The 14,393-nt window shown below is 43.2% G+C and overlaps 1 protein-coding gene across 1 annotated transcript in view; it reads left to right on the top strand.

Annotated features, from left to right (window-relative positions):
• PPM1F (protein phosphatase, Mg2+/Mn2+ dependent 1F) overlaps window positions 1–14,393 on the top strand; it is a 128,246-nt gene that overhangs the window by 37,622 nt on the left and 76,231 nt on the right. Inside the window, exon 3 of the mRNA XM_073629032.1 lies at window positions 6,635–6,834. Coding sequence (XP_073485133.1) covers window positions 6,635–6,834 — 200 coding nt within the window. The remainder of the gene's footprint in view (window positions 1–6,634; window positions 6,835–14,393) is intronic.

The raw sequence follows: 14,393 nt of genomic DNA, 5'->3' as shown, positions 1-14,393 counted from the left end.
TCGGATCTGTAAAGCTGCCACGTGGACAAGTTTCTCCACCTTCACCCGCCACTACAGGTTGGACTTGCTATCAGCATCAGAACAATCGTTTGGCAGGAAGATCCTGCAGGCGGTGGTCCCACCCTAGAGTAAGTACTCTCTTATCTCCAGGTGCTGTCCTGAAAGACGAAGGGAGAAAACCTTAGTTAGGTAATGGTATTTCTATGAGTCTTTCAGGACAGCGCTGATGACCCGCCCTAATGATATTAAAAAATGTGGTGTTATTGCTATGTTCTGCTTATCTAATTTCAGCATGGCTGGAGGTACTCTATGAACAACTGAGGCCATGGTGGAAGCGTCCAGTCTTTAAAGAAAACTGACTGCAGTGTTTCCTGGGAAAAGTGGGTGGAGCTGCGCTCTCTCCAGGTGCTGTCCTGAAACTCGTAGAAAATACCGTTGCCGGTAAGTCTAACTAAGGTTTTTTACTTTCTGCTATAATATCCAAAAAAAATATAGAAAAACGAATTTGTTCATAAATTTAGGCCAATGTGTATTCTACATATTTAAAAAAAAAAAAAAAAAAATCGCAATATGTGTATATTGGTTTGCGCAAAAGTTATCGCGTCTACAAAATAGGGGATAGATATATGGCATTTTAATTTTTTTTTACGATTCACCCCCCCACCGGGACTGCGACATTGTGGCTGACAAATCTGATCCCAAGTGGCAACTTTTGGGGACCAGTGATACTAATACAGGGATCAGTGCTAAAAAAAAAATAAAAAAAAAAATGCACTGATCACTGTATAAATGACACTATCAGAGAAGGGGTTAATGCTAGTGGTGATCAAGTGGTTAAGTGTGTCCTTTTGAGGTGCTTTCTAACTGAATGGGGGACAGATGCACTGCAGGAAAGCTGATATCGTGTTTCAGCTTGGCTGAAACACTAGATCTCGCTTTCCCTCACTGACAGATCAGCGGTGTGCCTTGTTTACATTGGCACACCACTGATCTGTGTCTCCACTAAATGATCGGAGGGTCGCGGCGGCCTCCGGACCCACTGATTGACTCCCGCTGTGTCCAATCGCGCCACTCCGGCAGCGCACGCGCTCCTCCCGCCCCCCCCCCCCCCCCCCAAAACCGCTGACACAAAATTGCGTACAGGTACGTTATTTTGCGCAGCTGGGCTGCCCTGTTACAGTACATCTATAGTGGGCGGCCTGGAAGCGATTAAAGTGCTGCCTATGGTAAATTTTTGGGTACCAAAGTCTCCATTTCACATGCACACTCCAAAATTGACCATTTAATTCAGCATAAATAAAATAACTCTCTGTCAGTGAAAGGGGTGGTCTGTTTTTTTTATATATACAGTATCTCACAAAAGTGAGTACACCCCCCCCCCCCCCCACATTTTTGTAAATATTTTATATCTTTTCACGTGACAGCACTGAAGAAATTACACTTTGCTACAATGTATAGTAGTGAGTGTACAGCTTGTATAACAGTGTAAATTTGCTGTCCCCTAAAAATAACTCAACACACAGCCATTAATGTCTAAACTGCTGGCAAAAAACGTTAGTACACCCCTAAGTAAAAATGTCCAAATTGGGCCCAAAGTGTCAAGGATGAGCTCCGGCGTGTTCGCACACCCCACGTGCAGAGCCCGCCAGGAAGTGGGCACTGCGCTAATCACAGGCAGTGAGACATTTCCTGATCTCTGCAGTCGCGCATCAGGACAATGTCTCACTGCCTGTGATCAGCGCACAAAAACTTTTCTTTCACTCATGTTAGTGTTTGGCTTAAGACATTTATCAATCAACTGTGTTTACTTTTTTTAAATCATAATGACAACATAAACTACCCAAATGACCCTGATCGAAAGTTTACATACCCCAGTTCTTAATACTGTGTATTGCCCCCTTTAATATCAATGACAGCTTTAAGTCTTTTGTGGTATTTGTGGATGAGGCTCTTTATCTTCTCAGATGGTAAAGCTGCCCATTCCTCTTGGCAAAAAGCCTCCAGTTCCTGTAAATTCTTGGGCTGTCTTGCATGAACTGCACGTTTGAGATCTCCCCAGAGTGGCTCAATGATATTGAGGTCAGGAGAATGAGATGGCCACTCCAGAACCTTCACTTTATTCTGCTGTAGCCAATGACAGGTCGACTTGGCCTTGTGTTTTGGATCATTGTCATGTTGGAATATCCACGTACGTCCCATGTGCAGCTTTCTGGCTGATGAATGTAAATGTTTCTCCAGTATTTTTTGATAACATACTGCATTCATCTTGCCATCAATTTTGACCAAATTTCCTGTGCTTTTGTAGCTCACACATCCCCAAAATATCAGTGATCCACCTCCGTGTTTCACAGTAGTAATGGTGTACCTTTCCATCATAGGCCTTGTTGACTCCTCTCCAAATGTAGAGTTTATGGTTGTGGCCAAAAAGCTAAATTTTGGTCTCATCACTCCAAATGACTTTGTGCCAGAAGGTTTGAGGTTTGTCTCTGTGCTGTTTGACGTATTGTAAGCAGGATACTTTGTGGCATTTGCATAGCAATGGATTTCTTCTGGCGACTCGACCATGCAGTCCATCTTTCTTCAAGTGCCCCCTTATTGTGCATCTTGAAATAGCCACACCACATGTTTTCAGAGAGTCCTGTATTTCACCTGAAGTTATTTGTGGGTTTTTCTTTGCATCCCAAACAATTTTCCTGACAGTTGTGGCTGAAATTTTAGTTGGTCTACCCGACCATGGTTTGATTTTAACAGAACCGCTCATTTTCCACTTCTTGATTAGTTTGAACACAGCTGATTGGCATTCTCAATTCCTTGGACATCTTTTTATATCCCTTTCCTGTTTTATACAGTTCACCATTTTTCCCGCAGATTCTTTGACAATTCTTTTGCTTTCCTCATGACTCAGAAACGTCAGTGCAACACTGGATAAAAGATGCAAGGGTCTGTCAGGAGTCCAGAAACTTACTGACCTTTTATACACACACTAATTACAAGCAAACAGATCACAGGTGTGAGGATGGTTGCCTTGAAATGCCATTCAAACAACTTGTGTGCATGCTATCAGGTCAAAATCACCAGGGTATGTAAACTTTTGAGCAGGGTCATTTTGGATAGATTCTGTTGTCATTATGATTTAAAAATCATAAACACAGTTGATTGGTAATAAATGGCTTCAAGCCAAACACTAACCATGAGTGAAAAATGTTTGTGTTATTTATTTTTCTCTGAAAAATGGCCAAGAAATCATAAAATCTACCAGGGTATGTAAACATATGAGCACAACTGTGTGTGTGTGTATTTATATATTCTCTCTCTCTCTCTCTCTCTCTCTCTCTCAAGCTTTATTGGCAGGACCACATACATGTTAGCATTGCCAAAGCAGTTGAGTTTCTAGAAGAAAAAGAAGGTGGGGAGGGGGTAGTACAGAGGGGAATGAGCATAAGTCCTCGGTCTTTCATGTCCCTCTCAGTCGGTGACACGCTGTCACATATTGGGCAGCAATTTTTACCGTTGGCCCCTCTTCTCCCAGTAGAAATTGGAGTTTCCTCTTCTCTTCTATAGGATTGAAGTCCGGGATGAGAGTGGAGAGTCTCTGCAAATGGGTGTCCCTCACTGATGAGTACTTTGGGCAATGTAGCAGGAAGTGGTCCTCATCCTCCAGGACCCCCTGGTCACATTGCTGGCACAGTCTACTCTCCCTGGGCTTGTAGGTCTGCCTGTGCCGTCCTAATTCGATTTCCAGGCTGTGGCGCTCAGTCTGTTCAGGGTCTGTCTGTCTTTGGGGTCTTGTAGCGCCTCCAGGTACGGGGTCAGCTTGCGCTCTCTCTCTCTCTCTCTCTCTCTCTCTCATAGATAGAAATATATATACTCAATGTTTTTACTTATTTCAGTTTACAGATTTACAAAATCTTCCTTGGTATACCATCATGTAGACCAAGTTTCAGTGTTGAAGGTAACACTATGTACACGGCATAGATTCAGATGTAGCAAGCAACTGACATTGCAGAGCAGGGACCTGCCCCTCCGTTACTGTCTCCCAGTTGCAATGCTTTGCAGGCTCATTTGCAAAGAAAGAAAAATTAATATTTTTTTTTTCTGCAAATGTGGGTGCATTTTATGTTTTTGCAAAAGGTGGGCTCTAAAAATTCCAGATTACAATTTTATAAGTCCTTTTCTGATAGCTCCTGCACTAAAAAAACCCTACTTGGTTCCCTGTATGAGGGGCCTGGGAAGCTGTTTTTCCATAATTAACCCTGTCTATACTGTGCTGGCAGATTTCTTATCCGTTGTAAATTCGATTTGAACACTGCTTGTCCTAACATAAGGTAAAGCCTACTACACACTATACATGTTTTATTTATTTATTTTTTTTCGTTCAAACCAGTGAGCCTGAATAGAAAAAGAACTGAAGAGCTTGGATATATAACACTAAAAGTGTTTTGTTTTAAAGAGGAGTTCCACCCAGGGGCTCCATTAAAAAAAAAAAAAATTAAAAGTCAGCAGCTACAAATACTGCAGCTGCTGACTTTTAATTGGACACTTACCTGTCCCCCCCCTCCGCTCGTTGGCGCCGGCATTTCAACGGTGGGCGCCGGGCTGTGGCTTCACAGCCTGGCACCCACTGCGCATGCGCGAGCGGCGCCGCGCGCAGTGATTGGCCGCTCAATCACCTGGGACCTGTAATGGGTCCCAGATGATTGACAGGAGGGAGGGAGCAGAGCCGAGCCCTTCCTGTGCCTGGGGGGAAGTGATGTCACCAATAATAGCATAAAACAAGTAAAAATTCGTGCTGAACTGAAAAAAGCAAGCGGCCAGCAAAGTTCGTAGATAACAAACAAAAAGTCACATGCATAAAAATTATTGCGGCGCTGAAAAGTTCAAAAATGAAATTGAAGAGTGGGAGGAATCCAATCACCAAATATATTGTGCAGATGTAGAAAGAGTCACTCGTCACCACGTGGTAATGTAGTCTGCTTACCAGAAGGTGTTAAGGATTAGGCATAGATGATAAATTCTCAATAGCATCCAGCAAATCCAGCCCACTGGAACCCCTCATCAGACCACAACATCCGTGGGATTTCCTTCACATATAAACATCTCCCAATGGTCACTTCAGAATTAGGCATTCAGGCATGTAGTCATCATATATCCGAGAAAAGAAAATGAAGGACCCATAGTGAAGCCCGTAATGATAGATAAAAAAACTTTTATTGTAGTAAGTTACAGTTGAAGCTCAAAACAGCATGCATCAATGATAGGAACAAACGGCTGCAGCAATCAGCGTACGGATGTCAGCCTGCCTGACATGTTTCATCGTAACAGATGTCTTCAGAGGCATGGCTACAGCTACAACCGCACGCTATATATATGGTATGGAAGGAAATCCCACGGATGTTGTGGTCTGATGAGGGGTTCCAGTGGGCTGGATTTGCTGGATGCTATTGAGAATTTATCATCTATGCCTAATCCTTAACACCTTCTGGTAAGCAGACTACATTACCACGTGGTGACGAGTGAATCTTTCTACATCTGCACAATATATTTGGTGATTGGATTCCTCCCACTCTTCAATTTCATTTTTGAACTTTTCAGCGCCGCAATAATTTTTATGCAAGTGATGTCACCAGCCCAGGCAAAGGAAGAGGCAGACTACGAGGGACCACCTAGCAACAGGCATTTAGAGGTAAGTAAAAAAAAAAAAAAATATTCAAATTTTTTTTGTTTTTTTGTTTTTTTACAATTTTTCAGTTAGTTTTGTTTTTTTGGGTGGAACCCCACTTTAAGTTCAAATAAATACCTGGTGCTCCTTCCAGGAATCCTGTAAGCTGATGACTTCCTGTACTCTCTGCCCGCATTTCTTATTTATATAATTCTTGGCTATCACTGAGGACTAGAGAACCCTTCTCCCCTGTTACAGAGAAGAGAAAAGGGGAAGTGTTCTGTAGTCTTGTCTCGGGGTGACAGAGCTGCTCCTTCATAGACAGAGTGCAATGAGTGAGCAATCGCCCCAGTGTAGAAAGTGTGTTACTGGCAGGGCCACGAGATGAACATAAAGCATGGAAAAAGAAAATGAATGCAGCCAACACATATAAAAACTGGATAAACTGCTTTTCAATTTAATGTGCTATTGCTTGCAAGTAGCAAGGTAGTTTCAGATGATGTGTTACTATGTAATCTTAAATAATATCCTATTCAGAAAACCTGTCAATTAAACAAAAAGCAGGAAAAAAAAATGGCTATGACCTCTACAGTTCAAACTTTAGGGAGATAAGGTCATATGTACCTAAAAGAGCTTCTCACTATTTTCTATAGGAAGTATAAAGTAATTCAAAAGTGGCCTGCTGAAGACATTTGACACTCTTCTTTCATTCATTTGAAATCCGTAATCTGTTGTGTAGCCAAGCACTATGAATTTCTGCACCTTGCTTTTCATTGTTGCCTTTGGAGACTAAGCCAGTATATGTCATAAGTAGAGTGTTTACTACCAAATAAGATTTCTGACTTGATTCCTTTACAGATTTAGGGCATGTAGCTGGTACTTATAATAATTCTATGTGTGCGATTTCAGTTTAAAAAAAAAAAAAAAAAAATTATTGGTTCCTCACTAAATGTAAACGTTTTTGTTTATTTGTAGTTCTAAGCTCAGATGCCTTATTCCAGCATTGCCTTACCTGTGTCCAAGGTATCAGCAGTCTGTGGCAAAAGCAGCTGCCTTCTCCACCTACTTCTGAACGCACGTTACATGTGTCTGTCCATGCAATCCGGAATACACGGAGGAAAATGGAGGACCGGCATGTGATGCTATTGGATTTTAATCAGCTTTTTGGAATTATGGTAAATATGAATGGCTGATTTCTTTTGAGGTTGGTTTGACGTAATTAAGCTTCTCACCTCTGCTTGCATCTTGCTTGTTCATGATGATCTTGTTTTAACATCAACCAAGAAAGGCCCCAAGGTTAGAGAAAACTATATACGTTAAAATTCTCCATCAAAGCTTCTCTATACACAAAAAAATCTAAATTTATTGAAGGCTAAGTTCACTTTTTAGGAAAAATAAAAAAAATGCCTATATTTAAGAAGAAAAAAGTGCATTTGTTATTTTTTTTTTCCTAATGGAGCCTACAAAGCATTGTACCTGTGATCAGTGAATGGAGGGTGTAATGACAGGCTCCTGAAGACATTTCCTCCAGCTTTCTTGCCCGTACCTCCTGTACAGACTTTCTATTTGAAAGCTGGAAGAAGTGTCAGTGGACTGAGTGCCCTTGCAGTCCATTGAGAAGCTACAGGCCCGCTGCCGTGATGGCATATGGGACTTATAATTTATTAATTCACAGATCACTGTGAATGAATAATGCAACAACGATTTTAAAATGTGATGGTGGCTGAAGAGGAGAGGATCCCCTGCCCACTGTCACTGGGAAAGGGGTGAATGAGGTACGAACTGGAATATGTTACATCCAAAATACAGGTGTTTGAGATAATTAGTTATATAATTAAAAAAAAAAAAAATCTTTAGAGTACCATGCCCTCCTTTTTTTTTATGTTCTGTTTTTTTTTTTTTTTTTTTTTTTTTTTCTTGAATTAAACGCTTTTTATTTCCCACAAAAGTGTACAGTTTTCCAATACACAAACCTTTTTTTCTTCAGTACAATCATTCCATATATATATATATATATATATATATATATATATATATATATATATATATATATATATATGTGTGTGTGTGTGTCCCATTAAGTTCCTGATCAATTACAGAGACTACTGCTACGTAGTAACACATTTGTTTTTTTTTTTTTTGGAGCATCAACATACTTTTTTCGATTAGATATGCATGAAGAGCGTGGCATATGACTCTGACCCAGCTGGACGGCACATGACAGAGGGAGACATGTTCTGCCGTACTATACACATGTGTCAGATGAATTAAGCCAGCGGTCCTGTCTAGTTTGACAGAGGCCAGTCTCTATATCTTTTTCTATAGTGGTTTAGGAGGGAGTTATGATGTTATTTTTTTTTGTAGTATTTTCGATGCCTGCTGCTATGGCGCAAATAGGATCTATTGTCAGTTGGCATGTCCTGGCATACTCCTATGCCCTGCCCAGGCAGGGCATAGGAGTAAAGTGAATCTCTTCCTGTCAGTCTTATCTATATGGAACAATTGGGATTCCAAGTAGTATAGACTGAAGTCTGGTAGGGCCGTACCGCCACATCAGTGGGGTTTTTGAGTAGTCGCCATGCTAATTTGTGTCTATTCTTCCCCCAATCAAAGGGTTTGAGAATTGCATCTATGGTTTTGAAATATTGCAGCAGTAGATATACAGGGGTGTGCCACAATATAGATAGAATTTTAGGAAGGAGTATCATTTTAATGAGGTTGAGGCGACCTAGTACCCCAAGAGGGAGGCGTGCCCATATTTTGTGTTTTAGATTTAATCATGGTGAACAGTGGTTCCACATTTAGAGAGACATAATTGATCGGTGACCTAGTCACGCTCACTCCCAGGTATCTGATACTATTAACTCGCTGTAGGGGTAATTGGATCTGTAGTTCAGTTTGGGGAGCAAAATCAAGTGGGAGAATTTGTGACTTCTCCCTGTTGATCTTGAGTCTGGAAAATTAGCCAAAATGTTCAATTGTTCGTAGGGTTTCAGCCAGAGGGGCCTGAATCCACTAGATATAGCGTCATCTGCATACATGCTTATTTTATCTTCTAGATCACCTACGTGTAAGCCCTGTATTGATGGGTTGGCTCTGGATATTGCTAGAGGTTCTGTGGCCAAGGCATACAGTAAGGGGGGGATAGAGGGCAGCCCTGACTGGTGCCTCTGGATAGTTCAAAAGTATCTGACTGCCATCCATTAGCTTTTACTCTGGCTATTGGGGATTGGTACAGCAAGCAAATCATCTAAGAAATTTAGGGCCAAAGCCGTATTGTGCCAGGCATTGCCACAAGTAGTTCCACTCCATGGCCAAGTCAAACACCTTGGCCGTGTCAAGTGTTACCACTACCCTCTCTCCAACATTGTCGTGATGGGCTTACATGAACAATTTTCTAAGATTGAATGAGGTGTTCCTGCCTGGCATGAAGCCGGCCCGGTCTTCATGCGCTAGGGTTAGGATAACCTGATTGAGGCACAGTGCCAAAAATTTCGCCAATATTTTGATATCCACCTGGAACAAGGAGATGGGTCTGGATGACTTGGGGGAGATGGGTCTGTATGACTCGGGGAGGCCCAAATCCTTTCCCGGATTGGGGGTGAGCACTATAATTGCTTCCGTCATGGATGCTGGTAAGGTGAAAGTCTCAAATAGGTGAGTATAAAGGGTAAGCAGCTGAGGTAGGAGAGTCCCACTGTATTGTGAATAGAATTCGATGGGTAGCCCATCAGACCCAGGTGACTTAGATTTATCGAAGCTGGCGATTGCTGTTCTCTCTTTGGTCGTTAGTGGTGCCTCAAGTGCTTCTATCTGGGCTGAGGTCATTCGTGAGAAGGTGAGTTCTTCTAAGAGGCGATCAAGTGGGTGTTGAGACAGTGGATGTAGTGGTGGGGCATAGGGAGCTAAAAAACCTGTGGAACATTGCTGTTACTGCTGTATGTTCGGTTACCATCTAACCTGGCGGGTTTCGCAGGGAGATCACTACTGTGGGTTTGTCCTCACTGTGAGCCATGTACGCTAATAGCTTTCCCGTTCTCTCTCCATGTTCAGAGTTTCTGTCTAGAGAAGAAAAGCTTTCTTCTAGACATCTCATATTGCAGCTGGTTAACCACTCTAGATTGCAGTTTAAGGCGGGAGGCTTTATCAGGAGTTAAGTCAGTCTCATACTGACGTTCTGCAAGGGAGATCTCCTCCAGGATCTTATCTGTCTTTTCAGCGGTGGTTGTTTTAAGTCTATTAATTTGAGATATCAGAGTGGCCCTCACCTGGAGTTTGAATGCGTCCCATATATTCGCAAATGAGGTAGAGTGAGCATTTTCCTGGAAGTATCTCTTCCATTCATAGTCTGTGTGACCATGAGAGCCAAAAATGGTTTAGTCTCCATGTCCTAGATGGTTTAACTATAGGGACAGCTAGTGTTATCCAGTACGGACTATGATCCGACAAGAGTCCAGGGCAAAAGGCCGCGTCTAGTAGGCAAGGCACTAGTATCTGTGAGAGCAGGATAAAATCTATGTGGGACATTGTGTTGTGGGTGAAGGAGAAGCATGAGTATGCTCTGGCGTTTGAGTGTTTGGTCCTCCACAAGTCAGCCAGATTGAAGGATGATATCAATCTGGCAAATCTGGTGGATGTACCAGGGCCTAGGAGTCGAGGCAAGTTGTTGTGCTCTGTCCAGGTTGGGGTTTAGGGTGGCATTGAAGTCTTGCAGTAATGCACTAAAACACACTATATTGCCCAAATGTTTGATGAAATAAAAAAGATGATCTTAGGCCGAGTACATGGATACCAAACATGACATGCTTTACAATTGTGCACAAACGTGCAGTGGCAACAAAATAAATACATTTTTAAAAGCCTTTAAAAGCCTTTACAGGTTACCACTTTAGATTTACAGAGGAGGTCTACTGCTAAAATTACTGCCCTCGATCTGACCTTCGCGGTGATACCTCACATGCATGGTGCAATTGCTGTTTACATTTGACGTCAGACCGCTGCTTGCGTTCGCCCTAGCGCGAGGGTGCGACAGGGGTGCTTTTTTTTTTTTTTTTTTTTTTTTTTTTTTATTTGCTTTTTTATCTTATTTTTAAACTGTTCCTTTCATTTTTTTTTTTTTTTTTTTTTTTTTTTTTAATTTAATCATTTTTATTATCTCAGGAAATGTAAATATCCCCTATGATAGCAATAGGTAGTGACAGGTACTCCTTTTTTTTTTGTTAAAAAAATTGGGGTCTATTAGACCCTAGATCTCTCCTCTGCCCTCAAAGCATCTGACCACACCAAGATCGGTGTGATAAAATGCTTTCCCAATTTCCCAATGGCGCTATTTACATCCGGCGAAATCTAAGTCATGAAATGCTTGTAGCTTCCGGTTTCTTAGGCCATAGAGATGTTTGGAGCCACTCTGGTCTCTGATCAGCTCTATGGTCAGCTGGCTGAATCACCGGCTGCATTCTCAGGTTCCCTGTTGAGACAGGAGAGCCAGAGAAAAACACGGAAGACGGTGGGGGGGGGGGGGGGGGGGCATTCCCTCCCACGGCTTGTAAAAGCAGTCTAGAGGCTAATTAGCCGCTAGGATTGCTTTTACATGAAAGCCGACCGCTGGCTGAAAAGAATGATACCAAGATGATACCTAAACCTGCAGGCATCATTCTGGTATAACCACTTAAAGTCGTGAATGGCAAACCTGAATACAAAATAATGGTTAACAATAAAACACAGTAAACGGTAAAGTATAAAAAATTGCATACCTGAAAAGCAAACATGATAAAACATAATAACAATAAAACATTGCAGAATAGAATACAGTAAAAAAGAGCAGAACAATAGAGAGAGAATAGAGAGAGAACAATAAAACAACTATTTTTATTTTATATATATTTTTTTTTTTTTGTAACTAACTTTTATAACTGTAACCGGTTCCAGGTTCGGGTCTCTCAAAATGCGATGGCATCTTGGGAGACCCTGTTGTGAAAGTGTGTCCTAGTCTGTGCAATGCTGTACCCTACGCTAATACTCAATTAGTGAATGGTAGCGTTCAAAACATTCACCAATGCAAAGGCCAGGATTGTCAGGACAGGAGGGACAATAATAGCGGGTGTCACGCCTATATCTGCGCTTGCTGCAGACACGACATCTTTTTTGGGGGGTTCGTTGGGTAGGGGTACTCGGGAGGACATAAAGAAAATACCTCTCATGCAGCCGACTGCATTTGGTTGGGGATGTGAATGGGGGAAGTACGGGCGCTGCAGAAGTGTTGGGTTCCCAATTAGGATTGGCGAATGCAGCAGGAAGGGCATTATGGGCACGACGGGCCTGTGTTTGTCTTCTTGGTGGCAGCGGGACACTACTTGTGCTTGCCACCTCACCAGCTTGAACTGCACTTATGGGACTCGCCACGTCACCCAGCGTTACTGCAGTGCTGGTTTGACTACGACCGGGGTGTACTAGGCCACTGGTGCTTGCCAGTTCACCAAAACGCTACCAAAAAAACTGTTAGCGATCACAGGGATCAGGCCTGACTCTGCGAACGCTGCAGTTATGCGTTTAGTGTTTTGTAAGTGACAGTGATCGATCGATACTGCACTTGAGTGGGCTGGGCTGGGCTGGGTGGAGGGGCAAAACGCAGGTGCTAGCAGGTATCTGGGCTGATCCCGCTAACACTGCGTTTTTGGGAACTCTAAACTGCTGGGGACGCTAGTAAAGATTTGATCAGATATTGATCCGTTCAGATACTATACCACTAAGGGAGGCGTATGCTGCGTGCGTGGGTGTTAGCGGTACTGGCGCTAATCTGACGCTGCCTGGGGCGACGCATATCACCGCCGGGCGATCAGGGGGCTAAACCTTTATTCGGTAATAAACGGCGGGTGCCCTAACCAGCGTCACCCGTAACGGTTATACGGTGATCAGTGGTGAAAGGGTTAACTATGGGGCAATCAAGGGGTTAAAACATTTATTAGGTAGTATATGGGGGTCCCTGTCGCTATAAAATGCTGACGGCGAACCTAAATATTTACGTCCCTAACTAGCGTCACCAGCGACACTAATACAGCGATCAGAAAAATTATCGCTTAGCGACACTGGTGACGGGGGTGAGCAAGGGGTTAAAACTTTATTAGGGGGGTATCCTAGACCTAAAGGGGGCTAACAGTAACTGCCCTAACACAGTAACTGTCACAAACTGACACCATGCAGTAATCAGAAGAGAAAAAAAAAACTGCTTGGTGTCAGTGTGACGGGGGGGGGGCATCGGGGGGGTTAAGGGGGGTGTTTTGTGTGCCTGAGATGTTCTACTGTATGTGTGTGTGTTTGTGCACTCACATTGAAGTCTTCTCTCCTCTGCGCCGGAAAGGAAAATACCGAGCCGAGGAGAGATGACATCATTTTCTTTGCTGCTGTTTAGCATACAGCAGCAAAGGAATGATTTGATTGGCCGGCGGCGATCGCGAGGGGGGGGCCATGAATGGATGGTCTCCCCCTCATCTCTGATCGCCGCTGGACAGAAGCGGACCGCCTCGGGCATCGGGGGGTCCGATCGGACCCCCCGCCCGCGGGAGGCAGATCACGTATATGTACGTGATTCTGCCTGCCCGTGCCATTCTGCCGACGTAAATCGGCGTGAGGCGGTCCTTAAGTGGTTAAGGGCAAGCTGTAAGTTGCTGTCTATATGCGTCTCAACAAGGACTAGGATGTCTGCCCTTTGTTTTTTAATGTAGGATAGGACGGCTGTGCGTTTTAATTCCGTCTCGTAATCCTCTAACGTTCCAAGTTAAGAATTTCAGAGATGCTATGGTATAGTGTGATGTAGATAACAGAGGAGTTCATATAGTGCCATAATGTCACACAATTGCCCTATATATGCAGGAAAGCCCTCCAGGTAGTAAAGCATGTAGAAATACACTGAACATTGCATTATGTAAATTATAGCATTTGTATTGGTTGCATTGTACTTTTGCTATAACGATCCCCCCCTCCCCCCCACCCAGCCCAACACCTACCCCAACTGGTGTAGGCATGTTCCCAAAACAAAACATTAACTTGCGTGTAAAGTGGGTCAAACACTTCATTCAAGTAAAACAGTAACATAGAGAAAACCTGGATCTGTGCCCTGAGTGAGGCAGGTTGGTGCGCTAATACTGCTCTGGAATCAAACTTTGTAGGGCATATTGTGGTATGGCTTGTGTGCCATGGCGGGGTAGATTCCAAGGTAAATCTATACCCACGGTCCAGGTCTCTCTGGTAGTGCAAGGGGAGCGAAACTTCACTGAATAAGTCTCGCATATTGTCAGACTTTTAGTAGTTCTCCGTTTGTAAAGGGGAATGTTTAAGCTGTTTGCGGCTTTGGCCTAAGTATTTTGTGCAGTCCAGCCATAACATTTAAGGTACACTTGCGAATCCCCTGACAAGGTAGCGCTGGTTTAGGGAGTCTGATGGTTAGGCAGGATGGTCACCGAATCTTGTATTACTTCAGGTGATGGGTATGAAGAATAGGGCCCTTCCATTGTAACAGTGGGTGGTGGGGGGAATAGTGCAGACTGCAAACTGGAGATATTGAAAGGGAGGCCCAGTAGGAAGTCTACAGTACCTGAGAAAAGTGCAGAGGAGGAGGCTTATGGTCCCTGGTTGCAGTACACAGCCATGTACTGTATATTGTAGGTTAATCGTTTGCTTTCCTGTTGGTTTCTTGGCTCTCTAGCCAGGCGATGGTGTCCTCAGGAGTTTCAAAGAA

Source organism: Aquarana catesbeiana, linkage group LG01 (assembly GCF_042186555.1).
Source record: "Aquarana catesbeiana isolate 2022-GZ linkage group LG01, ASM4218655v1, whole genome shotgun sequence".
NCBI classification, from domain to species: Eukaryota; Metazoa; Chordata; class Amphibia; order Anura; family Ranidae; genus Aquarana; species Aquarana catesbeiana.
This window is presented reverse-complemented; position numbering and strand designations above follow the sequence as displayed.